Below are 25652 nucleotides of genomic sequence, written 5' to 3' on the forward strand. Positions count from 1 at the left end.
AGTATGTGGAAGACTCATAGCATTGCAGAAGGTTTATTCACTTAGGTAGAAGATGTCAGAATAGACCCCAATGCGAAAATTTTCTATGCTGCCTTGGATAACAAGGTTAAGAAAAAAACAGTGACAATTTAAATAAATCAGATGTTTTTGCTGAAGATTATGCTGTCATTTTCTCCAATTATTCTTGACATTTCACCCATTCATATTGTGATCTGAGTTAATAATGGAAGAAAAAAACGGCTCTTGTTGCCTTGTTTATTCTTTGTTCTCAAGGAGATAAGCTGTTTATAAAGATAAGTTATTTGTTATTTAAATCACTTTTACTGAAGTTGTTTGTTTCCTCGTTTGAGTTTCTAAAAATATTGCAACAATTGAGATGCATCTTTGAGACGTCTATTCAATTCACTATGATTTGAACTGGAATTCATTCCTAAATGGGCACAGGTGTTGATAGCTGTAACATGCTAGAATGAGTCAAAAGCAATAAATGCTCAATAAAGGAAAAATGAAATAAAATGCACTGAAAACAGCTCTTTTAAGATGTGATAAATGGGCACTTTAGTTCACTACTTAATTAGGTATGTAACACTGAAGATGCGTCTGGAGCAACTACGTATTTTAAAACAGCTGAACACGTTAGAACATAACTTCAGTCACTGTTAATATTTTCAAGATCATAAACATTATTTTTAAAATTAGCAACACTATTCAGGATATAATCAACTTTTGTTTGCAAGCTGTTCTATAGTGCCCTGATGTAACATTTTGCTATTCACCTATTAAAAAAAAAAGTTGATTAATACTCTCTGAAATTGACTTGCTCGCTTTCTCATGTTGCACAGAAATGTAATGCTAGAATAAGATCTAGCAATTCTGATGTTGCAAAACCAAAAGTCAGTTAAAGCTTTTCCTTTGTGCTTTTACCGTGAGCATTTTTGTTATCTATTTCTTGTGCAATACGTTCCGTAGGTGACATCTTTTGAAGCCACATCCCGACTTTTGGGTGCATTTCTGATGGGAATGGAAGGCCCGACAACGAACAGGCAAATATTATGGTTAGTGGTTCCCGAGTGCCAGCGCCTTTCCGTTGGAGGTTGGGCTTTTTTTTTTTTTTTTTTTTCTTTTTTTTTGCATTGTGTCTTTCTGTCAAAGAGCTTTGTCGTCACAATGGAGGTGGTTGGGTAGGACAGTCAGGTACCTACCAAAGAAGGCAGGCGGTCGGCATTCTCCTGAGGAGCTCCCCGGAGCCCCTGGTGGGTACCCAAACCAATACCGCCATGGACAATGCTGAGCACAGACCGGCTGTACGGGGCTGAATTAGCCCCTAGGTTTTGCGTTCTCTTCAGGGAAATTGCTTTTACCTTCACGTATCTTGCTGTTGTGGTTTAAATATACATTCATAGGCATAAAAGTGGCTGTATTGCTAATGTGCAGATAGGCTGTAATGCTGGCCAGGAATATTTGTTCTTAATATTTTACAAGTATTCATCCTTAGTATTTTATGGTCCACGCTTTTAAACACCACAAGCTAGAAATCATTGACAAATGCAAATTCAGTTGCCAGAACTCCTCAGTGATGGCCAAGCTGTGATACAAATCACAGGCGACAAGCAAGTTGTTTGGAAAATGTGAGTGCGCGGGCAGAAGCGGTAAGGTACTATAAATGGCACTAGTGTGGCACTTGGCGGGTCCGTGAAGCGTCGTTTGCGCCGAGCGGCCGGGGCAGCCGCGCAGGGAGCGCGGCCTTGGGGCGGGCGCGGCCAGTTCTGCCTCCTCTGCTCGCCGCCCCGCTCCCTAGGGGCTGCTTCACAGCCTGCGGCTCGGTTTGGGGGGCAAGGGAAGGGAGAGGAGTCCGGGACCCCCCCTGGCACGGCTCGCCCAGCACCGGCCGAGGCCTAGCTCCTCGGAAGGACGGCGGCCGTTGCCCTGAGAGCCGGCGGGACTCCATTTCCCAGTGCGCCCCGCGCCCCCACCGGAGAGGTCGGGCCGGGAAGATGGCGGCGCCCGTGTCGCCCTTGGTTACTGCGCGTTGCTTGCTGCGGGCTTCGGCGCGGCGCGTTGCTCGTCTGCTGCCGGCGCGGGCCGCCGCCCTGCGGAGAGGTCAGTACCGCCGCCGGAGGGGGGTCGTCGGTCCCGCACTCTGTCCTGCCCGCAGTCGGGCGTAGGGAGGATGAGAGACAGCCTGCTGGGGCACCGCGCAGGCGGGCAGGGCACAATGAAGCGGCTGCGGGAGCCGGTACATCCCACCGCGCCACGGGTCTCCCCTCCGGGCCGAGGGGAGGGGGCTTGCCGGTGCTGGGCGGGCTGGCGTGCCCCGTCCGTGTCCTCGTATTCCCCCGCCAGGGCAGGCCGGGGCGGTCTCTCCGTCGAGAGGCCCCGCGTCCCCGGGCGGCGCGGCCGGGGGACGGCGCCGGGAGTCGGGCCCGGCCCCCTGGAGCGGCGGAGGATCCGTGGACGGCCCCGCGACTTCCCGAGTTAACGGTGCCGCTTTCCCCTAGTAAATGGGGCTTCGGTTCGCTGCGGCTGCGTTGGGAGCTCGACGGGCGGCGAGTGCGGTAGTGCCTGCGAAGCTTTGATGTTGCTTTAGGCTGTCGCAGGGGCTTTTTCCCCCATAAGGCTCCTCTGATGTATAAAGCTGAGATCTACCTGGCAGCGTTACTAAAAAAGTCGGTGTAATACACAAATTTGTGGGGAACTAGGTTTTGTTAACTTGAGGCTTAGGTTAGGAGCAGAAGTCCTTTTCTTCAGTGCAAGCTGTTGGTTCTCTGCCGCTCTGACAAAAGTGTGGGAATTCACTTGAGTTCAGATGGGTCCCAGACATCTGACAGTGAGTCAGCAGATCTAGGAGGATTGGTAAATATTCGCATAGACACGTTATATCGTAATTGTACAATATTGTACTTCCTAAGGAGAACAGACAGCACTACAATTAGTACTATAGTTGCGTATGTTTTATTTTATATCGGTCTAACACTTTATGTAGATTGTTTTTTATAACCAACGTATTACCATTTAAAAAAAGTTGTCAGAGAAAATCCAGTAGCTTTAGGCACAGTTCTTCAGCTTCCGTGTTAAAGGGAAGGTAGTCCTTACACATGTTATTTGAGGACATCTGCAGGGGTGGGCAGCCATCATTGTATTGACTTATAATCTTGTTTTTATGATCACTGGTTTATAGTCTTATTTGGTTTTGTGATTTGCTTTCCAAACGTTTATACCTTTTCCTTAATTACTAGACTTCACAAGTACTATTTGAGTAAAGTTGTAATTTCACTGATAAACTTTTCAGGTTTTTTTCTACTTTTATCTGTAGGCCAGATTGTCTTATTTCAGAATAATGCCACAGGCATGTATGCAAAAAAGCAGAATTTTAGTTCCAACTCATATGTTTCTCCACAAGCTTAAATACTGCTTCATATACTGCCCGAATGAATGGATTGCAAGAAGGCTAAATAGGGGTTCAGTGATTCATCTAAGGTCATATGATGAGACAAAGATGGGAGGACAGTCCAAGTCCTTGTTCTTCTATCTCAGCTGCAACCTGCCTCTTCTGATTTGAACTGCTCATTTCAGCAGGTGTATTTTTTTTTTTTTCATTTGTTTTGTATGATACTGGCCTAACGTTTTCAATTCATGTAGATAACTTAGCTTCTTTCCCTCACTCCCCGGTATGGTTGGTTGGACTTTGCTTTTCTAAGCACACTTTTAAGCATTGAAAAGTAAATAATTGTTTCAGGTGGCCTCCTCTCCCATGCTTCTCATTAAGCATTGTAAAATATTTTGAAAGGAACAATTCTTTGGTGGTGTTGTAGGACTATAAATGTATTTTCTGTTTTATAACCAATACATGATCTCTTTCCTGAGAAGCTTACGTGTCAAGGCATCGTTCTTCAGCATGTTTACACCTGTGTTTAACTTCAGTGCATGTGCTTAACTCATCCAAATCCTTGTACACCATGGGGCAGTTTACCTGTTTGATTTTGCAAAACTTGCACATGTATTTAATAAAAGATGAGACAAGAACGTTGTTATTAGCTGCAAGTACTAGCATGCAAAAAAAAAAAATTGGCTTTTCTGATCTTTTGCTACCTTCACTCCCATTCTTCTGCAAGAAAGTAACCTTTGGAGCCAAAGACTGTACCAGTGCCCCTCCCCATCACTGTGGCAATCTAAGAAGGAAAGATTTTGCAGCAGTTCTGTTATCAGCTTAATTATGAGTTTAGCGAGGTCTCAGCTATCACCATCTGCCTGTTGATAGAAGTGCCCTCTAACTTCAGAGTCATCTTCTGTCATGGCAGCTGTGTTTCCTAGGCAATTTTAGCAGCTTTACATTAAGGGTTTGAGGGTTTGAAGCAGTTTGGCTTCATTGTGACCCAAATTAATATTCTGAACTTCAGGCTTGGCTTAGTGAAAACAGAACAGTTTTTAAACATTGCTTTCAGTTAGCTTCCGCTGCCCTGCTACAAATTCCAGTGTTTGTGAAAACCTCTCAAGGCAGAATTCTGCCTGCAGAGCAGTAATGAAACAGATGTGATTCCTGTATGTTGCCTTAACACTGCTTTAGCAGAAGCCGTTCCAGCGTCTTGATTGTGACTGTCAGCAGAGGTGGCAGTTGGGTGATTTTGGGGTCATTAACAGTGTTGCAGTTGTAACTTCTATGAGTTTAGATGCACTTCTCGAGCAACTATTAGTTGGAAATACTTTTTATCTTTAAGATAAGTATTAATTAACCATTACAGCAAAATGTCATAGGAAATGGTTAATTCTCCATCTTTTACGTCTTCAGAATATATTTTCTTCAAAATATGCTGTAATCAAACACAATTCTTGAGCGTAGTTCAGGGGTAATTAGGTAATTTTATCTTCCCTTACACTTAGAAGGGTCAGTGTTGTCAATGTTGTCTTCCAGCCTTAATCTCTACGAATGAAAACTATGTCCGATGATTCCTGTGTGGGAGTGGTTTGAAGTATACATACAGCACAAGGGTTAAAGGTGATTTTTTTTTTTTCATCATCAGTCCCCTGAAGTGCTTGTTTCAACTTTGTTTCCAGAATTAATAATCCAGATGTACTGTACGTGAGTGACCCTCTGGTGAGATGAATATTGTAATCTGAAGCATGACTTACCTTTTGCAGTAAAAGGAGTTCGGTTCCATTTGTTTGATCTTTGCTGCTTTAGCTAGGTATTATCTATCTCTCATGGTTTTTCTTTTTTATCCCATTAAAGTTCTACTATTCTAATTATGTGTTTAAAAGATGTTTAGTTTGAGGGCAGTAAGAGATCTTGCAGACCAAACGGGAATTCATCTGTGGAAGTATAATACTTTTTCTCTCCCAGAAGTGAATAATCATCTTAAATGCACGTGAAATCTTTTTACATTACTTGAAAATTCACAGATTAATAAATTCAAAGATGTCAGTTTCTGCAGTTGTGGAAAGATAGCAAAGATCAAATTCCTGTCAGAGAAGCCTAGGTTCTTTTCCTAGGCCCTGAAATACAGGGGAAGCAAGGATTTTTGTCGTGGGAATTCTCTTCTGACAGATTTTAGACATCACTGTTCAAAACCTTACATAATGAAATCCAACTCCTAGGAGAAAAATAAGGATTACAAGGGTGAGTGGTGTTTCCCTCAGTTACCCTTCTGTGCTCTCAACCTTCTGGCTGCTGTCAAGATCAGTTTTTGATATGCCACAACCTAGCTTCCATTTCAGATTGTCTTCTTACATAAATAACTCTAGTGCCTGCCTCAGCACTTTCATAAACTGTGTCATTGAAACTCACCTACCTTTTTCCTCTGTCATCTCAGACGGCAGTTCTAAGTAGCAGTAGGAAAACTTGACAACATACTGATTAGTTTTTCAGTTTGCTGCTCTCTTCAGAGCAGAAGATCCCTGGAGTTAAGAATACTTCTTATATTTTGATGTAGGCACTTATCTTTGCAGTGGTAAATTAATACCAGTTTACTGAAGGTGTCTTAAGTTCCCCACTTAAGGGAAATTTTTATAATTTCAGATTGGCATTTTCATTAGGCATTAAAAGGGGTTTTTTTGGGTTTTTTTGTTTGTTTGTTTTTTTGTGTTTTTTTTTTTTTTCTTTAGTGAGTTTTTCCCTTCAGATTTCTCCAAGGCAGGACTTTTTTGTCTCGATCACAGTAGGTCTTTGCTGCAGCTTAGTCTGTGATCCTTGGATTGGCAAGCAGAAAGACAAGTGCAAGCAGCTTGAAATAACTTTATGGCTTGAAATAAAGTGAGATTACACTTAAATGTGTGTTTTAGGAACAGGAATTTACTAAAAAGTTGCAACCTAGTGGCGATTCTTAAAGAAGCAGTTAATGTCAGGCTAAATGTGATAACATCCAACACTGTCATGCACCCTGGAAGTGGGAAAAATAGGTTATGGATAAAAACATGTCTGTAGTTTTACATTGTTTTTTGTGAATAGTGAATTGATGCTGTGCTTTACTATAGCTGTATCTAGGACACTACAGAGACAGAAGATGCTTTTTCTGTGTGTGACACTTAAAGATTTCAGAGGGGAACTAGTGAAAATTGAGTAACAGTTTATGTGATAAAAAGATTGGATAATGAAACAGGAAGAGATAAATGAAACCCATCTTTTGCACTATGGAAGAGAAGGCTGCAGGACTATGATTAATGCATTGAATCACATGTGATTCCTTTTCTAACAGTAGTTTCCTTAATGTAAAATCATGAAGGTAATTGCCTGGTATTCCTTTGCTGTGTATTAATATTTCTAAAGTTTCCTTTTCTTTATCAATCCAGGAATAGATTACTATAGAAACATAGTTGTGTGAATGATTTTGTAATCTATCTCACAAAATTAAGATTAGAAGGGAAGACCCACCTTTTTTTTTTCTGTCTCTTAGGATAGTTTATCACTTGAACAGCTGTCTTCTATCGACTTACCTCTAAACCGCCTATACACTTTCTTGTTTTTAAGAGCTTATGCCTTTGTTTTCCAGCTACAAGTTTGAGTTTGTCACTTACCAGTTACTGAGTGTCTCCTGGTAGTGTATTATAGTGTATCCCCATCATATTTATTCCCAGTGTTCAATATTATTTTAGGAGAACAGCGAAGTAATTTGTCCCATGACACCCTCTGTCATTACTTGCACGTACTGTCCATCTTTGTCATCTGTTAATGACGAAGTATTTTCTTCCACTCCCAGAATGGTTAGCTGAAGGTATGTGTAATCTGAGACAAAAAAATACGCTTCTGAGCAGTCGTACTGGTGTGCTTTGTCCGTGGCCAGGAAGGCCATGAGCCACAAACCCTTTCTTATCCCTAAATCAGCTTCCCCACCCCCGCCCCCCAATCCTGTGGTAAGCAGTAGGAACTGACAGCTTTATAGGTCTAATGGTGTAATGGTGCACTGGGTGTCCATCACATTGGGGCTTGCAGAGCCATCAAGCTCTGTGTGTTGCTAAGGCACAGATAGTTTAGAGGTATAGATCACAGGACTGAGGTTGACTTTATGTGGAATGGTTGAAAACAAGATGAAAAAACTTCGAGAGATCATCTGTGTGTTTCCACCCTTCCCTTTGGAAGTGGGTCAGGTATTGCTGACCTGTTCCTGACATATTTTTTTCAAATTCATTTTTAAAATTCACTCCCCATTGATGTAAGTTTTACAACTTCTAGACTATTAATTGATTTCACTGCCTTAATTACAGTTATTAAGGTAACTGTATAAGTACAGTTTATTTCCTTTTCTCGGTACCCAGTGTGCATTTGGAGACACCTGTGTGCTTTTCTTTAGTCTTCTCTAAAGAGTTTACTCAAATTTTTGCAATAACAGACTTCAAACTCTTTATGTGATCTCTTTAGCTAAGGATGAACTAATTTTAATTCATAGCAGTAACTCAATTCCTTCAGGGCAGGAGAATTTGGTGTAATTATTTGCTGCAGATATAAACAGTAACTGCCTTGCTTTGGAGAGGCTAAGGTGCTACTTGCAATAAAGAGACATAATTTGATCTAATTGTTCAGTTTTATCTTTCTCTTTTATAGCTATATTCATTTTATGTTTCTTACAACAATTTAAAACTCTTCTTGTGCCTCTTACAAATTCTCTGTGGGTTGTGACCCATGGTTTAACAAATAGTCCTTTAAATAATCTTCTACTCTCCCACTTAGTCCATATCGCTCATGAAATATGATGTGAAAATTGAAAAGTGTGTTCCAGGGCAGACTTTACCATTATTGAATAGAGCAGGGTTTATTCATGTCTGCTTATATTGCCCCTCATAGCATAGAATCATAGAATGTTTAGGGTTGGAAGGGAACTTAAAGATCATCTAGTTTCAACCCTTGTGCCATGGGCAGGGACATCCTCCACTAGGTATATACATTGGAGTACTTGTGGGGTTTTTATTTTATTTTATGTTTTTTCTGCAATAGTGTTATGATAGTGTCTCGTTGTCAGTTTGTGATCCAGTGAAGCCCCTGGATCCTTTTCTGCAGAACTGCTCTTTAGCTGGTCATTCCCCATCTCTTAAGTTCAGTTATTTATTTCCCCTCAGCACCATGTTTTGCCCCTGTTGAATTGCGTCCTATTTATATGAGATTCTTTGTCTTGTTTGTCAGCATTGCCTTCCACAGTGTGTGCAGTGTCCTGCTGACTTGCCGTTACCTGCATTCCCAGTCCATCTACTTTATTTTGCCATATACAGATTGTGTGTGGAAATTCTGGATTGCACCGAGATGAACTGCTGAGCCCTCTCTGAAACTGCAAATACGCACCTATTTTAACTGTAGTTAAATTAATTACATGTAGTTTTTCTAGCTGTTTTTGTACCTGCTAAAAGTAATTTCATTTGCAACTTACTTTCCTACTTTATATATGAATGCTATGTGACCAATGACAAAAGTGTTACTGCAATTAAGATGGTTTTCCTCTACCCACCGAGAATGTTATCTGATCAGAGAGGAAAACTTGATCTCACACTGTTCCTGAGAAACTGGTGTTGCCTTTTATTTGTTATCTTGTCTATACTTTATTTTAAAAAAAAAAAAAACCACAACAAAACCTGCTTGTACTTGTTCCACTATTTTTGAGTGCTTGAAGTTGTGTTGACTGACCTATGAATTTCTGGATTTTCCTTTATCTCCTTTTTAAAGACAAAAATTGTTTCATTTTCCTAGTGTTTTGGAACCTCACCTGCCTTCAGTAAGGCCTCCAAGAAAATTGTTGGAGGCCATTGTGTTGCTTAGGAAACTTACCTAAAGCATTTAAGGATGAATTTCCTTAGATCTCACAATGTTCAAAATTTCTGACTATGTAGTCTATGATATACGTTTTTCCTACTTTATTTCTTTTATCATTGCTACAAATTGTGTTACTCATGATTATACTTAACCTTTTGAATGACAGCAGAAGCAAAGAAGATATTAAGCACCTTTTCAGTGTATCCCATTGTTAACTTTCTGATCTTACTGATTTTGCAAACCTTCTTTGTAATCCTGTATGTTGTTTCCTTTCCTAGTTATATCTCATTTTATGTCTAGCAATTTTGACAACTTCCCCCCCCCCCCCCCCCCCCCAAACCAGAATTCCTGCTTGGGCACGGCCCTGGCTCTTCTAGGCAGAAGATAATGCCAGCAGAGCAGCCTGTGCATTGCAGGGCTTCACAGCTATTGCCTCAATTGGTGTGGTCTTTGGCTCTTTCAGCTTGCTTACAGAACTCCTGTTTTGCTCTCCTGTTTGCTGGCTTTAAATTTGTTCTGTCTAGTTTAGCCGACCTCTCTCCAAAGGATTCATCTACTCAGAGAAATGCATTGATGGAATTTTTAAATGTTTTTGTCCCGATCTGGGGGTGGGGGTAGAGAAATGGGTCAAAACTTCCCTTGCAACAGCTCATCCAAATCTTACCAACTCTCCAACTGGGCTTTTTAGTGTGTGTGTGTTTGTTAAATATATATATAAAAAAAATGTTAAAACATAGTACTAAGATGTTTGCTAATGAAGTTAGAAGTTGATTTAATGAAAAATGGGCTAATATACTTTAGTGGTTGTATGGGTAAGTAATGTATGTATGTCTTTGCGTAAACTGTTCAGAAAGTCTGTTGTTTATGAATAGGACAGTATGCTTTTCAAAACTTTTCTATTAATAATCTGTTTTTCATTTTACAGCGTACACAGCTCAGGCAGATGAGAAGACAGTCCCTGGTACTCCTACAGATGCTAATGCCAGAGCCTTATTGGTTTGCAACGGACCTCTAGAACATTATGACTTTCTGATTAAGCAAGAAGAGCTGAAGAGTGATGAGCAACAAAGAAGAGTTGTGCAGCACCTGCAGAAGTTACACGAGAGCCTTAAAGGCTACAGCATCAGTTCAAAAAATCTTCTTTCAAAGGTGAGGTTTATAATGATAATTTTTTTTTTTTGCATTTATGTTTGCTTATAAGAATGTGCTTAAAAATGTATAAACTTCTATCATTAACATGAGTCTTATTTCTGAAGCTGGGTCTTTACAGATAGATCATTGTTTGTGTTTGAATCTCTGTTATTTCTTTTTTGGGTTTGTAAAATTCCAGTGGCATTCTAGAAGCAACAAAATTAAATACTATTGAAATAATTCTATAAGAAAATCTGATACGATTTTGGTTGTGTCCACTGTCTGTCTTTCCCAAAATGCCATTTGGCTATAGGAGAGAAGGGCCTAGACCAGGTTTTAACTCTCAAGTGCTGGTATAACGTATGTATGTTTGGGTTACACATACCAAGTGCTCATATTTTGTGTTCTAACAAGTCTTCCATGAATATAAGTGAAATTAGCCAACAGAGTCTAAATAATCCAAGCTGAATAACTTATGTTTGAAAAACATTGTAATATAGATCAGACATGACTTTTTAAAAAAAACGAAAGTAGTGCATTCTTTCCAGTGTTATTAGTTAGCTGAGGTAAGGAAGGAAGGCAGAGGTGTGATGTGCACCCCAGTTGTGGTTTTGGGTGTATTACAGCTCCTTTTCAAAGTATTAACAAAAATTCAGACATATTGCTGTTGCACAGTGCCTTGGCAACCATAGTGCCTTAGCATTAGTAGTGTTAATAGCCTGCTGTTGTAGCTCTGTAACTTTTCCCTGAAGCTGTTGACGCAGTGTTTTCCAGAGCCTTTGCAGCAGTATTTTTCACGTCTTGTTCTTACGCTGTTATTCTCAGATTGTTGCTCTTGTGGCCTTGCACCTGCAAATCTTGATAATGTTGTTATGGCAGGTTCTCATGGGAAGTAACTGGAACTGGTGTGAGAATCCCCTCTCAGCTTTCCTTGCCTCTTGTTTTGTACATTTGAGTTTATATCCCAGAAAACCAAACACAGTGCCCAGCAAAGTAGATAATAGTAATTTAAATTCTTGGTAAACATTAGGCAATCATAGTTGTGCACAGAAGCTGAACAACCAGTGAATATGCTTCATTTGCACCTGATTAACATACTCCAGTCAGCACAAATAGTCATAAACGTGTGTGTGTGAGAAACAACAACAATAGGGCGTTTGACTGAGTCTGATGATAAAAGTATAGTGCTGGGAAAACAGCATGGCAAAATATTCATTGCTATCATCATCTTCACTTTGCCTGCCTGTGCAGGAGACACATCTCCCTATACCTAAGAGGGGATGTCTGGAAGCTGTCACTGTTCCTCAGAACCAACCACTGCATGTTCTCATTTTTCTTTCTCTCTTTCTCTTGTACTACTTTTGGTTTTATTTTTTGTCAGAAGTAACTTTCACGTTTACAGTCAGTGTATGTCATCAGCTGCAGACTCTGCTAATAAATCTCCACATCAGCCTTTCTCAGCATCTGTTCTGCAATGCACCTCATCTCATGGGCATAAATCTAAATATCTAATTCTGTTGGACTTGTTACCTAGCCGTATAGTTCCCATCACAACCCCAAATTATCCTGTTACTTGGCACAAATGCTGCATTTTGTTTGCATGGCAAGCCTAAACAATATAGCATGAGATCAGGGGAGCCAAAGCCTACAGGACTCATGTGCCTCTAAATGTCGTGCGGTCATCTGCCCTTTAGGCACCAAATGACAAGTTACCCCTTCAAGGCTCTTGCGATGTATATTGACTTCAAGGCATTACAAAAATAGAGGAGAGAACGTTGGCATGAGAACAAGTATTGTACCTGTAAAGGGGCTGTGCTATACTTGTAAACGTGCCTGTTTCAAGCAGACAAGTATAGCAGAGTGCAGGGTGTTGGGGCACATGCTTGCTTATCAAACTGTGTCCAGCATCCCTTGAATGCTTTAAACTCCTATTCATAGCTGGAGATCTTATATTTGCTAATCATATGCTTGACTGGAAATACTGTAAATGCCTTCCTGCCTCCTGATGAAAGCAAGCAGACTAGATACCTAGGAAGGAGCTCTCTCTTTTTTTTTTTTTTTTGAGCTACAGTGAGAAGAAACCTGAATGGGAAATAATTCATGGAGCAGAATTCAGACACTCTGGAAGGAGATACACAAGAGTGGGGATGTGCAGGAATCAAAGTGCTAAGGCAAGACGGATCCTAGAGGGCAATGAGTGTGTCTTTGGAAGTTCTGTTCTGAAAGCGGTTAAGCTAGCTTTAAACAGGGGCTTTGGCTTCATGATCCCCTGAGGTCCCTACCAACCTAAATCATTCCATGATTCTGACTCTAATGTGGGAATTATACCCCAAAACATTGTTTGGCTCCATTTTTACCTGTTGGTGAGTCAGCTCATCACATTACTTAGCTTTTTACTTTTGGTATTTCTTTAATTAGAATCTATTAATAACATAGAAACAGTGTAAAATGACAGATACAGTCTGAAAAGTACATGTTTATGGCATTTAAAACCATTTATTTATATTGTATGTGGATGTGTGCCTGAGGATCCATGTTGTCTTGATGCCTTTGTAGGCTAACTCCTGAGTCTAAACCAGTCTCCTGATTCAATTTGGGCAAGTACCAAGTAAAAAATAGAAATTTCCTCTTTTAAAAATGGTTATTGCTTATCTTTGGTATCCAAAGCAATATGGCAGTGTGCCTGAAAGAGCACGTAAGTGTAAGGAATTGAAGCTTACTTCTCTAAGTGTAATCTGGTAGGCCGGATTTTTGTGTCTTGAGGATGCTCAATGTGAAAAGTTCAGTTTGTTTTGTGTTTTTTTTGTGGGTGGTTTTTTTTGGTTTTGTTTTTTTTTTAAATCTGTCTGGGCTTCATTTTAAGTCTTGGTGTTGGTCTCATAATCTTTTAAATTGCCTGTCTCAAAATTGTTTTTAGACACAGTACCTGGACTGTTAAAGATGAATTTGCTCAAAAGGAAGCCAGTTATCTGGCTTTTTCCTACACGATCTTTTGGACATACTGCCAGACTTTTATTAATTTTCATTATTTAGAAAATATGACAAAGGCGTTGGTCTTGCTGTCAAACCTGAGGATCAGTAGGCTAAAGCATCTTGATCTTTTCTGGTAAACTGTTTTGGACATTTGGATATTCTGTTCTAAAAGCACTGCCTTTGAGAATAGTTTTGAGAGCTGACTTGTGTTAACTGGAGTGCCCTGAATCATTATAGTTGTTAGAGCAGGTGTCTTGTAATGGCTTTGTAGATCAAGCATTATGTGAGTTTGTTATTTACTGTTTCTTTGATTGGGAAGCATGAATAGGGAAGAAAGTCTCTATTGTAGAGAACAAATACTAATCTTATTCTATTTAGGAAATTGTGATGCTACTTTGTCCCTGTATAACAGAGCTAATGGCAGTAAAGCCAGTCTGACACTTTCTTAAAAGGAAAAAGTCAAATGCCATTTTTTAGGTTACGAAAGTAGTTTTCACTAGTTCCTTTAAAGCACTCCTTTCTCTCATTTAACATTGCTTCAATTCCATGCTTTAATTTTAAACCAGCTTTTAAAAATTGTTGCATGGCTCGCTGGTACCTGGGAACTAATGCCGCAGTCAGTGAGAAGCAGCTGTAGAATTACTTGCTATTGGGGTAAGTGTTGTTGCAGTTTGAGGGTGTTTTTCTAGAGCTTGATACCTCTGTGGAAATCTTAAGAAGATCGATAACCAGGTTGAGGACTATGGTGCGGTGCCATACATCAAAATTCTGGAAAGGAGGAGAGCGGTGAGTTTTGTGTAAATATGTTAAAGCCTGCTAGCTTGGGTAATTAAATCAGATCATGATTCATGATGGCAAAGAAGTCACCTCTTTGTTTCTATTCTGCTATCTCTCAGGAAGTTACTCACCAGTTCAAACAAAGCTCCTTTTGAGATAAAATGAAGCCAAATAAAGTATGGTTTAAATTCTAGTGCAGGCCAGGTTTTGCTTCAGCAAAATTGTAATTAACATCCTTAATGAAGGGTTTCCCCAGAATAAGAGTCACAGCTGTGAATAGGTAGTTGGTAAGATCATAGCCATTAAGCACTGTACCAGCTGTATACGGTGGCATTGTATGCTTGTCATATGTCCGCATCTGTTGAGGAGTTTTCTAAGTAAAGAAAATAGGTTTTTCTGTGATGGACTTTCAGGGTAGGGATGCTGTTGTAGGTTTGGTTCAGTTTTGAAGAGTAGAACAAAGACTTTTCGTGCCAAGAAGAGGTGGCGAGTACTGCTCTCTGGAATTGGCCTAGATTTAATAGGATTTGTGTAGGCTTATGAGCGGAAGGAGTTCACGTAGCTAGTAGAAGGTGTCTCCAGGAAGTACTAATGCTAAAGGACGCAGGTAAATCCTGTATTCATGAATAGCTCATAGGCACTCTCCTGGTACTTTGTAACTTTGAATATGCTATGAAGTAAAAGATAAACCTTATACTATAGATGTTAACAATTGTTTTCATGATAAAATGATTGGCATTGGTTTTGCTTAACGTTTTGTACTTAATGGGTTTTGATAGATGTAAATGAAACACATTGATGTATTTTAAATTACTTAAGGACTTTTTGGAAATAAGTCAAACACTTTAATCAGTTACACATATTAGTTTTAGATTGACTTTTTGCTTTTTCAAGAGGTTTCTAGCAACTTGACTAACCTACTTCTAGTATGAAATCTCCTGTGTTGAAAAGAATCTACTGATAGCTTTTTAGAAATAAAAAATAGAGGTGCATGGCATTTCAAGCATGATCATTTTTCCTGGCTCTGTCACTGAAGAGAATGTGGTTGAGAGGTTCAGTGAAGAAAAGCAGGGAGAGCAGGAGAGAGAAGCCTCTCTCTGTCAGCCTCTTCTGTGGTCTGCTATTCCTTATTTTATTGCCTGATTTCTTCTGTGATAGAATTGCAGAAGCCTCTTCTAAAATAACAGTTATTCCAGAAATAGAAACTTCTTGCACTTTTGAACCATTACAAGAATTGTCTGCTTTCTTTTTGATTTTGTTCTTCATGTGTCACTTTTTATCTAAATAGTTTTATTGACTAAAATATAGTAAAAGTAGAATTAGGGAACAAATATTTCTATCAGTTGCAATAGAAGCATTTCAGTGTTTATCTGAGACTTGTATTACCTCACAGGCCAAAGCTTTCTGAAATAAGTAGTTTGTGGAAGGAGACACGACACCAGCCATTTCCTTTATGGTAATAAAACTATGTATTTTTTTTTTTTTTTACAATGTAGGTTTTTTTGGAGCATCAGTTTAGAATGAATTTGAGGGGGAAAAACAATTAGTCTTGCTGCAAACCAAGTAGGCCTCTGTTTTTCAAAATTATTACTCAAATTTGAACAATGACTTTGATCTTCAACTTGGTGAAAGCATGGCCTTGTATGTTGAGATATTTTGAGATCCTCTGAATTGAAGTTCAAGGCCATAGGAGTTTGCATAGATATTTCAGATCTCTAGCTTTTCAAAATAATACCAATTGGGACATCTTAAGAGTTGTTGAGTTGCTGTACTAATGACGTGAAATAAGCTCAATTATATGTGAGGTCATGTTTTGAAAAGAGGTATGAACAATAGTAAACACCATTCAAGACCTTGAAAATGTCTTCAGCTACAACGGCAGCCAAAAAGGAGGTCTGAAAGAGTAGGAGAAAGAGGCAGTTTTGTTAGTGTTTAAAAGAAAATCTGCTTGTCTCTTGAATTTTGCATATTTTAATTAACCACCTTAGTATTGACATGTATTTTCACCTAAAAGTTTCTCAAATCACTGTGTAAATATTCCCAGGAAATGAGTTGCTTGCTTCTGGTGTCTGAGGCAGGGAGTATGGGAGAAGGTGGGAAGATGTTGCACATAATTAAGGATATTTAAGAAAGAATAGGAAATTGTCAGAATGAAGGAGATGTTTTGGCCGATATAATTCTTTAGATGAGGTAGAGTATTGGTTGATTCTACCAAATTAGTTTTTTCTTTTTTGTTTAAACTTCACTTTAATCAAAGCAGGGCATGCAGTTTTGAAACAGAAATGTGTAAAACATTTTGATAGTAGAGAAGAGAATTCTGTAAATCTGAGGACACTAATGTGTGTGTCCTCTTATGGAATTGTAAATATTTCAGCTTATGAATGATTTTCAAAGAGAAGTCTCTAAGTCAACTGATGTATAAAAGGAAAAAAGGCTCCTGCTGTAGCATGTTCTGATGATAATGAAACTCAGTGAAGCACTTCAGTTACGCTTTCTTAAATCATTGGAAAGAATGTTATGTGAGTTAAGAAACTTGGAGGATTCAAGGGATTTGACGTATTTGTGATGATACCCTCATCTGAAAGGATGTGGTGGGCATTCAAAACATGGATTTAAAGATTTCTAAGTTCTCCCCTGCAAACTCAGATATTGAGCATCCCATAATATCTTTGGCTTTGTGTGTTTTAAATGCTAGCTAGCTTTAACAACCTTCAATCTTACCATTGTTGCAAAAGTAAATTTGTTTTCGAGTGGTTGAGCGTGGTTATACTGAGACTCCAAATATACCTCAGGATAATGTGGAAGTAAGGCACGAGGAGAAGCTCAGTCATTTAGTTTGTCTTCCTACATCTCCCACTTCTCTCCCTTCCCTCTCCGAAATAAACAAGACCACCCTTATTTTAGGGTAATCGGAGGATGTTCTGCATTAGATTTTGCCTCTCCTTGTTCTTTTGGAGTGTGTGTTACAACAGAACCTTCAAGAGATCAGTCTTCTGCTTTCTTTGCCTTCACATACCACTGACTTTCTTGACTGCTTGCTGTGCTCTAAATTGAACCAACAGCATTGATTGGATTTTATCAGAAATCCTAGTGGAAGTTGTTCTTTTTCTTATGCAACTTTGAGACTTCAGAAGATGCACAAGAATAATTAAAAAAAAAAAAGTAAAAAAAAAAATCTGGTTTATGATCATGCAGAATAAATTGAGACCAGTAGGATTGAGTTTCAGTATTAAGAGTCTACTGATCGAGTTCACTTTTTATAAATAAAATGTTAAAAAACCCCCAACCAACCCAAGAATATAAAAATAAAGTCTTAGTGTTATACAATACCTGACAGGATTGACAAAATGAGTCTCCTAATAGTGTCAGTAGTGTTATATATACACTGACAGGAGTATATATAAAATATTTCCTATAAACTTCTTTAGTTGCTCAAAGAGGATAAGAGTTTTTCTGGCATTCAGTTTACTACTGGAGATGATCAGCTTCAGCAAATGTGTTTGGGTCTGCCACAGCATCCATTCATATTTTTTTAGCAATTAGATATCACTCAAAAATTGCTGTTTTCGCAAAGGAATTAATTCAATTTTTAAATCAACTCCAAGTTGACTTAGACTTTTATGGAGCCAAAGCCATTACATTTGTTTCCTTTAGCAAAAAAACCCAATGCAAAACCAAACCCCTTTTTCTGTAACATGTTTTCTAGAAATGTAAGTATTGGAGTGAGAATAAAATATGCTTAAAAAGATGCACTTCAAGATGGTTATAAACACTTAATAAACACAATGAAAAAATGGTATAAAAATATAGGCATTACTACTTGTTCTGGTTTTATAACCTTTATGAAGACAGGTAAAGCAGTACTTGAAATATTGATTTGTTTTTCTAGCTTTCTGTCATTCCTTGTGAAACTGCAAATCACATCAATACAACCTTCTTATGTAATAAATTTAACATGATAGTCTTATCTTGTTAAAATGACTGTTGTTAATCTCAAAAATAAAAAAATTCTTCTGAATGTCTCTTTCATTTGGATTTTTTCTGTTTCTCCTTTCTTTGCTGTGTAACTTTGAGCATGAGTAGTTTTAATGAATTCAAGCTCTTAAAAAGTACACACTGAAAAATGTTCATCAATTAAATTGCCTTGCAGTGCTTTAAAGCACTAGCAAATAGTTGCAGCCTTGTCTATTAATGAAACAGCTTCAGAACATCTGAAACCCTGTTCAGCCACAGATTGATGGTACAAATTTTTTATTATCCTATTAATATAGCTCTAAATTAAATCTATAAGTGGGTCTTATATAAGAGCTATGCTTGCATATTTTCTGAATAAACTGGTGCTGTAGACCTGAGACATTATCTTTCTATCTTTTGGTCATATACTTTCTTTCATATTTAATTAGTGTTTTGCTGCTGACTCCCCCATTTCTTTAACATGGCACTGCATTTTGAAAAGCGCTTCAGATTCGAGTTGTTTAGCAATTACTCAGCTCCAAATGAGACCACAGGATTGCAATTTTAGTTTTCCTCTGTGTTGGCTCAGCTCATAGATCTCAAAGTGGAGCACTTCACAGAACAATATTTGGTCATTTCGGTGTTTTTGTGGATTGTCAATTCAGTTTCGTGGGTTTGAAATTTTGGTAAGATTTCCAAGGTTTTAGAAATTGTTTCTTTTTAGAATTATACTTGGAAGTGGCTATGCACAATAATAGTGGTGAGGGGCAGAAACTGTTTCACATTGTAAGTCAAGTTGTTGTTATTGCAAGTTTTTCCATAAAAATATACATTTAAGTAAAATAGAATAAACCATCAGGTGTCATAACATATGTCCTGAGTAATATTAAGAAATTAAAAATTCTTAAGCAGTATTAATTCAAGATAAACGTAACTCATTTCAGAAAATTAATAAGGCACACTTTGAAAATAACCTTTTATATATATACACACACACATATATTTGTAAATAGGTACATATTTTTACTGTGACTGTTGGTTTTGATAATATTTAAATCAGAGATGATTCTGTATTTAAGATTCAAAGTGGAGATAAAGGAGACCTACAATGCTCACTGGCTTTGCAATACTGATCTTCTAAGTCCTACTTGTTTATATGTTAAACAGAGCTGCTTTAATAGGTATATACTGCATCTATCTATGAATACTGCAATACTGCTTAATTTTATATCCTTTTTCCTAGGACTGTTTGTTGAAATGACTTAATGAGGAAAAGGATTTGTTTTGATGATGATAGATCGGGAAACGCTTAATCGTTTTGTATGTATTCTTGTGAAAAGGCGAGTGTGTTAGAACTGGCGGTGGGGATATTTTCACAATGATATTAAAAAAGTCCAAACCCCACATGTGTGTTTGGCCTCTTTTATAGAATTTGCACAAATAACAACATTAAGATTGCTTACCAATTCTGAGCTAATGATTTATTCAAGGTTACGCTTCACTAGCTAGTGCTACTTTGGTGGTTAAGTGTAGGTACTTTCTTACTTTACTGCAGCAATGTGCTTACTTTTACTTTACAGCATATTTATTCTTTTTCTTCTGATTTGCAGCTCTTCGCAAAAAACAAACCTCCAAAAGGTCTTTATGTCTATGGAGATGTTGGTAAGTTTCAGTTGCATCAATTCTGATGGAATTTTCTCTAAACGTGTTTATTTAAATTCTGAAGTGTCTAAAAGCTTTATGTTTATGTCAAATTATTGCTTTAATGAGTTTTCCAGGATTAGTTTTCTTCCATGTTATGATGTTATTTAAACAATTACACTCTGAATTCTGGAAGCTGTTGGATTGGACTACATTATCATGTGCAGTTTTTTCAGTGTTACCCACTCACTAATATTTAAGAATGGAATTTAAGAATTTGGGAAGTAATTGAGGGGGTCATGGAGAGAATTTATATATTCTAATTGCAACAATGCAGCATGAAAATGTAGTACTTCCTTTTGAAAAGTGAGTAAGGATGTTTTCTGGGTGCATACAAAGCCATTTGTGCAACCTTGGGGCCATCTCTGTATGGATCAAAATTTTAAATCTGAAAAATAAAAATGCAATTATTCCAAGTTTTAAAACAGAAAATATAACTGTTCTTCACAAACAGTCTGGTTTTGTACTTATTCTGTGGAAGAGTATAGTTTCATTAGTTCAAAGCTAATGAACAATCATTATTGTAATTAGTACATACTGTTCTTAAATTAACTACCTGTTGGGTGGGTTTTTTGTTTTTTATTTGAAGGCACAGGAAAGACAATGGTGATGGACATGTTCTATTCTCACTTAGAAGTAGAAAGGAAAAAGAGAGTCCATTTTCATGGCTTCATGCTAGATGTACACCAGAGTAAGTGCAGACACAGGTATTTAAAAGAATTTTATAAAATACTGCATCTATAAAAATGTCTGTCTCATTCTCATATTCATGTTAATCAGTGTAACTTTATTTAAGTATTTAAGCAAAAAAAGCAAAAACTAGGAGACAAGTTAAAGGATTTTAGCATTGTCTGTCACACCAGAGTAGATATTAATTGCATGTTATTTCTGAAGTATCTTTTCTCAAAGATTCTGTATACCTGATTGTATAGAAAACTTGGATGTATATTTAGGCTTAAATCCTGAACTAAATGTTTTCCAGTTACCAGTTAGCAATATGAAGAAGGCAGTTGCTAAAACTGAAACAGTAAAGGTTAAATTCAATCTGCATTTTGAATAAGCAATAACTAAATCAGGTATAAACACAAAGGGGAATGAGAACTCTTCTGGTTGTCAAACTTAGTAATACTATCAGTAATTTAGAGGAAAAAATAATAAAAGGAAGCTCTTCCTAAGTTTCAGAAAATTTTCTGACAGGGTAAGGCACTTAGTTTTGACAAAAACACTGTTTTAGATATTTTAAAATTTAATCCTGTTTCTAAATTCTGTGACCTTAAGACACTGTGAAATTGTTAAAGGCTGTAATTTACAAGTATTGTGACAGCTGCGTTTTTCTTGGGAAGCTGTCACTGGTCTAAACAACTTCTGCTACTTATAGTGCCCTCTTTTCTATCATTGTTGGGTCACTGCTGAGATTTTCTGTTTCCGTTTCTTGTCATTTGTACTTAGTCTTAACAAAGGTACTGCAGTATCTGTGTTTTCTGAATGTTTGTTTATGGTCAGGTGGGATACAATCCATGAGACACTAAAGTATGGATGTAATAATCTTATGCTGCTGGCACAAAGTGATCTTTACATTTTAAAATATAACTGTGTTGCTAGTCTGAGTTCTTTTAACTAAATGCCTTCTAAGTATACCTTCACAGCATGCAATGCAGAGAGCTGTGCCATTGATTTGTAAATACCGTAAGGGTTTTTCATGCTTAGAAAGAAGCTTAAGACAGAAAATGCCAAATTACAAAGTGAAACTGAAACTAATGTCATAAATTGGAGCAAGATACAATTGTAACTTATATCAGTTTTTAAAAGATAAAGTATAGGTGCATAGCATTCAAGGGTTCTTTTTATTTTTGTTTTACGTATTTCTAAATAAGAAAATATGAATCGGAGAATCTGTGAGCTTTTAATAGTTCCTGGATGTGGTTGAGAACTGTTTTGGTCTCTTGAAATTGGACTAAATTTGAAGCTTTCTTATTTTTACTGACTGGGTTACTTTTTATTTGGTAGCTGAATAATTTTGTTCTCCCTATCTTAGAAAAAGAAATAAGAAATATTTGTTCCTTTGTGTTTTATCAACTCAGGAATACATCGCCTTAAGCAGAGCTTGCCAAAAAGAAAGGCAGGATTTATGGCCAAATCATACGACCCAATTGCACCAGTAGCAGAGGAAATAAGCGAAGAGGCTGCTCTGTTATGTTTTGATGAATTTCAGGTAGGAAGTCAGAGGTTACTTCTTCTCTGCAGGGGAAACTTAATAAAATTACTTTCAATCATAAAATATGATACTTGTGTACTGCTAATACAGTGTTTGAATCACTGGCCAGTAGTGAGCTGTATAAGTTGAAGGGTAGAAGTCATTTCACAGTTTTGAAGATGATGTTGTGTTTTGTTTTGCTTGTTTGTTTGGTTTTTTTCCCCAGGAGATAAGATGCGGGTTGGTGGTGAAGCTCTTATAGTGCTTTCATTTACCAGTCTGGTTACTGGTCATACAAGGGCGAATTTGGTGAGAGGCTCATGAGAACTTCAGGGCAGCGGCCATCGTCCCATACTGAGTTTGTACAGTCCCCAGGAGAGTAGTCACCTGATACTTGCTTGGCATGCCTGGTCTTTGCTGTAGTTCATATAATGGAACAAAATAGTCTTGGTGTTAAGGACGTGGAAATAACATGTCAAATTCAACCTAAATTCTTCCCTAGAGTTATTGGAGCCTTTAGCATGGCAGTGCCAGATTATATCAATGTAACTAACATTTTAAGAATTTTTTTATTGAATTAAATGTGAAAATTAAAAATAAACTCATAAAATGATCTTTGCCCAAGCTAATTTGGTTGGTTTATTTGTTTTACACAGCTTGTGAATTTTGTTTTAAGGGCATGTCACAAATTCAAGTGGAGAATTGCTTTATAAAAATTTTTAGGAGAGAGGCTAGAGATATTTGGCAGCTCTAATCAGCTAAGATTTTTTTAATTCAGAGAGAAAATACAGAGCTAGGTAAGAACCGATCTGTTTTTGTTCTCAAATCACTAATAGCAAAAGAATATTTACTGTAAATTCTCTGTGTTATGCTCTTGAATTCATACATTACTGAAATGGATAGAACAATTTATATCTCCTAGCTATTATTTTACAAGCCTGTGCACCCGAGAAAATAACTGCTTTATGATCAGCTCCCATGAAGTGGATTTTGTTACTGTAAAGTAGTAGGCGTTTTTGTTTTAAGCTACTCTTGCATTTTTCAACAAGGGGAAGTCCTTTGATCTACAATTTCAGAATGTGTGGAGTCATAGCAATTGATGCTGTTTGATCATTTCAGTTGTGCTTTACCTACTGAATATGAATGCTGGGCTTCCAAAACTTGCAGTATAAAATCTAAATACAGAGACAGTTATATTGACACTATGAAGAAATAGGAAGGTTTGGAGAGGGCAGGGAGGAGTGTTAACTGTCATGACATCAAATGCAGGAATGGTAGAAAGAGGCATCTTTGCTGTACCATGTATTAGTGTAAATATCTGCTTTTCTATATAAATGTCCACTGCTTTCATATCCTGTGCTGCTGTGTTTCCAGACTGTCGTGTACATTTTAAGGGGAGAGACTCTGGTAGATTTTGTTTCCAAATTGATTGCCTGCTCCCCCTGCTGACTTGCTTGAGGTACATCAATTGCTTCAGTTGTAAAAAATCACCTGTGTTTTTGTCGGTGGGTCACAATTGGGAAAGCAATGCAGAACTATACTTTAAAATGTGTATCTAAGACTTTGCATTCTTATGTGAATTTTTAAAATCTACTTGTTCTGGGTATACTAATGTTCTAAACTCACAGATTTTTCAATAGCTGGATTTTTTGACTGACTTTCTGTAGCGTGGAAAGCTACACAAGCTTTGCTTGCTGAAGAGGAGTCCCAGCTTTCTGAAATCCTGCAGAAGGCACTGAATTTGGGAGGAGAAACCTTCTACTTAAATAGTCATGAAGTAGTGCAGTGGCTGGAAGAGTAGCTCACATAGTGACACAATTAACATTGATAATAAGGAGTCATATCTAATTCAGGATGTTCACAGCTCATATCTGTAGTGGAGATAATGACCAGATTTCACTGCAGTCTGATTCACTCATATTTAAAGAATTGCAAGATTAAAATGAAACTGGAAAGAGCTGGAGACTCAGAACATGATACTCTGGCTTATAGACAAAGCTACTGTCCTTTTTGATAGCTGGAAGGTCAAGCTGTCTATACTTCCTTGGCAAAATACTTGTGTGTTGTGGAAATATCAGAAAAACTACTGAGATTTGCTTGAAACACTTCAGGTTGCTTTCAAATGCCTGTTGGGGGGGGTGGGTGGGAAGAGGATAAGCTGAATTAATTTAATTATTTATCTGAAGACCAGACACGGGATGAGTGATACTGTAACAGGGACAGCAAAAAGTAATGTTAATGGTCGTATTTCAGAGGAGACCAAGTGCAGAACTTCAAAAGACAAAAGCATTGCTGAGGTTGTATGTTCCTCTGATCTGATAGTGGGCTAAAGCAAAACAGAAGTACTCAGAAGTGAATCTTGTCACAAAGCCTAGAGAACCTTCAGAGCGGAGAGTTGAGTAATTGGTGCGGAAAAATATTTCAGTACTTTTTAAAATAGTTTTGTGTGTTCTAAAATATTATTGTATTTAAAAACCCCAAATTACTATGTCTCGAATGTTTCTTTTTGCAGATACTGTGGGATAGCTGGGACCTTAGGGATGGCACTAAGCCTCTGAGTTTGTCCATTCTGAAGCAGGTGTTTCATCAGCATCTGCCTGAGCCACAGGCTCTGGGGTTATTGAAGCATTGCTACTTCTTACTGATCTTTGTCATACAATTGACTGTAAATATTTAAGTCTTTTTTTAATCATGGAAGTCTCAAGCCGTTTTAAAATTGTGTTGCCTTTTTGAAGAAAAACCCTAGAATTAAGCTGTTTATAATTATAATTTTGATGTTTCAGAACACAGAGGTTGGCCAATAAAAAGAGACTAGTTATTGTTTAGCGATCAGATAACTATACACAGGTAATTAGAAGCTCTCATTTTGGCATGTGACTGTAACCTATGTTAGTATGGATAATGAAAACAGAATCCCTACTGCTTGGTTAGCTGGATGATCACACAGTGTTAGTCTTTATAGATATCATCGGTACCACTTGGACTTAAAGCAAACTGCAACTTAGGGAGTTTTTACTAACCTGCATGCTATTAAAAGCTTCTAATAAAAATTAGGCTCTTATTTTTGTGCTAATACTAATTACTGATAATACATGCTTATGTTTGTCATTCATTACATGGAACTGTACCAATCAGTGGATGACTGAGTCTCAGGCACTTACACATGTAAATTAACTATTAGTCTAGTGTGTTTTCTTTTTTTTTTTCTTTTTTCTTTTTACGTGAGTCATAATGGAAAGCAGCACTAGGTCATAAAAATCTTTTCTCTTAAATGCTAATGAAATTTCTCCATTCTCTCCATTAGCAGGCTCTCCTTATTGGTAATTTGTAGCCTTTGCTTTTGTTCCCTGTTGCAATGAAAGCTGGATACAGTAAAAAAACATGAGAAATTACAATGCTTTAGTTACTGTCTTCTACCTGCTTTACCTTACAGAAATTTTGTGTCTTTCCCAAGCTGATTAGATAAAAAGAGCACATATTTGCATCCTAATTCTCAAAATGGCTCTTGCTTTTTGACAGAACTTTCGAGAGTTAATTTTTTTTGTAATGGAGTTGAAAACATCAGAATTCCGCATCAAAAAACAGTTCTCATTAATAGAAGAATGTTATTGTTTTCTTTTATGTGAGCATCAATATTCTTTCCTTTCCTGTTTTCTGAAGGTAGCATGCCTTATAGTATTTTTAAACAAAAAA

The 25652-nt window shown here is 37.6% G+C and overlaps 1 protein-coding gene across 5 annotated transcripts in view; it reads left to right on the forward strand.

Moving 5' to 3' along the window:
• The first annotated feature begins 1765 nt into the window (after positions 1 to 1765).
• AFG1L (AFG1 like ATPase) overlaps positions 1766 to 25652 on the forward strand; it is a 69132-nt gene continuing 45245 nt past the window's right edge. Inside the window, exons 1-5 of one of the 5 annotated variants that reach the window (XM_075747838.1) lie at positions 1766 to 2100; positions 10155 to 10378; positions 19675 to 19726; positions 20355 to 20456; positions 21847 to 21977. In XM_075747838.1, coding sequence (XP_075603953.1) covers positions 1995 to 2100; positions 10155 to 10378; positions 19675 to 19726; positions 20355 to 20456; positions 21847 to 21977 — 615 coding nt within the window. In that variant the 5' untranslated portion in view covers positions 1766 to 1994. The remainder of the gene's footprint in view (positions 2101 to 10154; positions 10379 to 19674; positions 19727 to 20354; positions 20457 to 21846; positions 21978 to 25652) is intronic. The other 4 variants (XR_012834484.1, XM_075747839.1, XM_075747836.1 and 1 more) reach the window with 4 other exon arrangements.

Source organism: Balearica regulorum, chromosome 3, assembly GCF_011004875.1.
Source record: "Balearica regulorum gibbericeps isolate bBalReg1 chromosome 3, bBalReg1.pri, whole genome shotgun sequence".
Taxonomy (NCBI): domain Eukaryota; kingdom Metazoa; phylum Chordata; class Aves; order Gruiformes; family Gruidae; genus Balearica; species Balearica regulorum.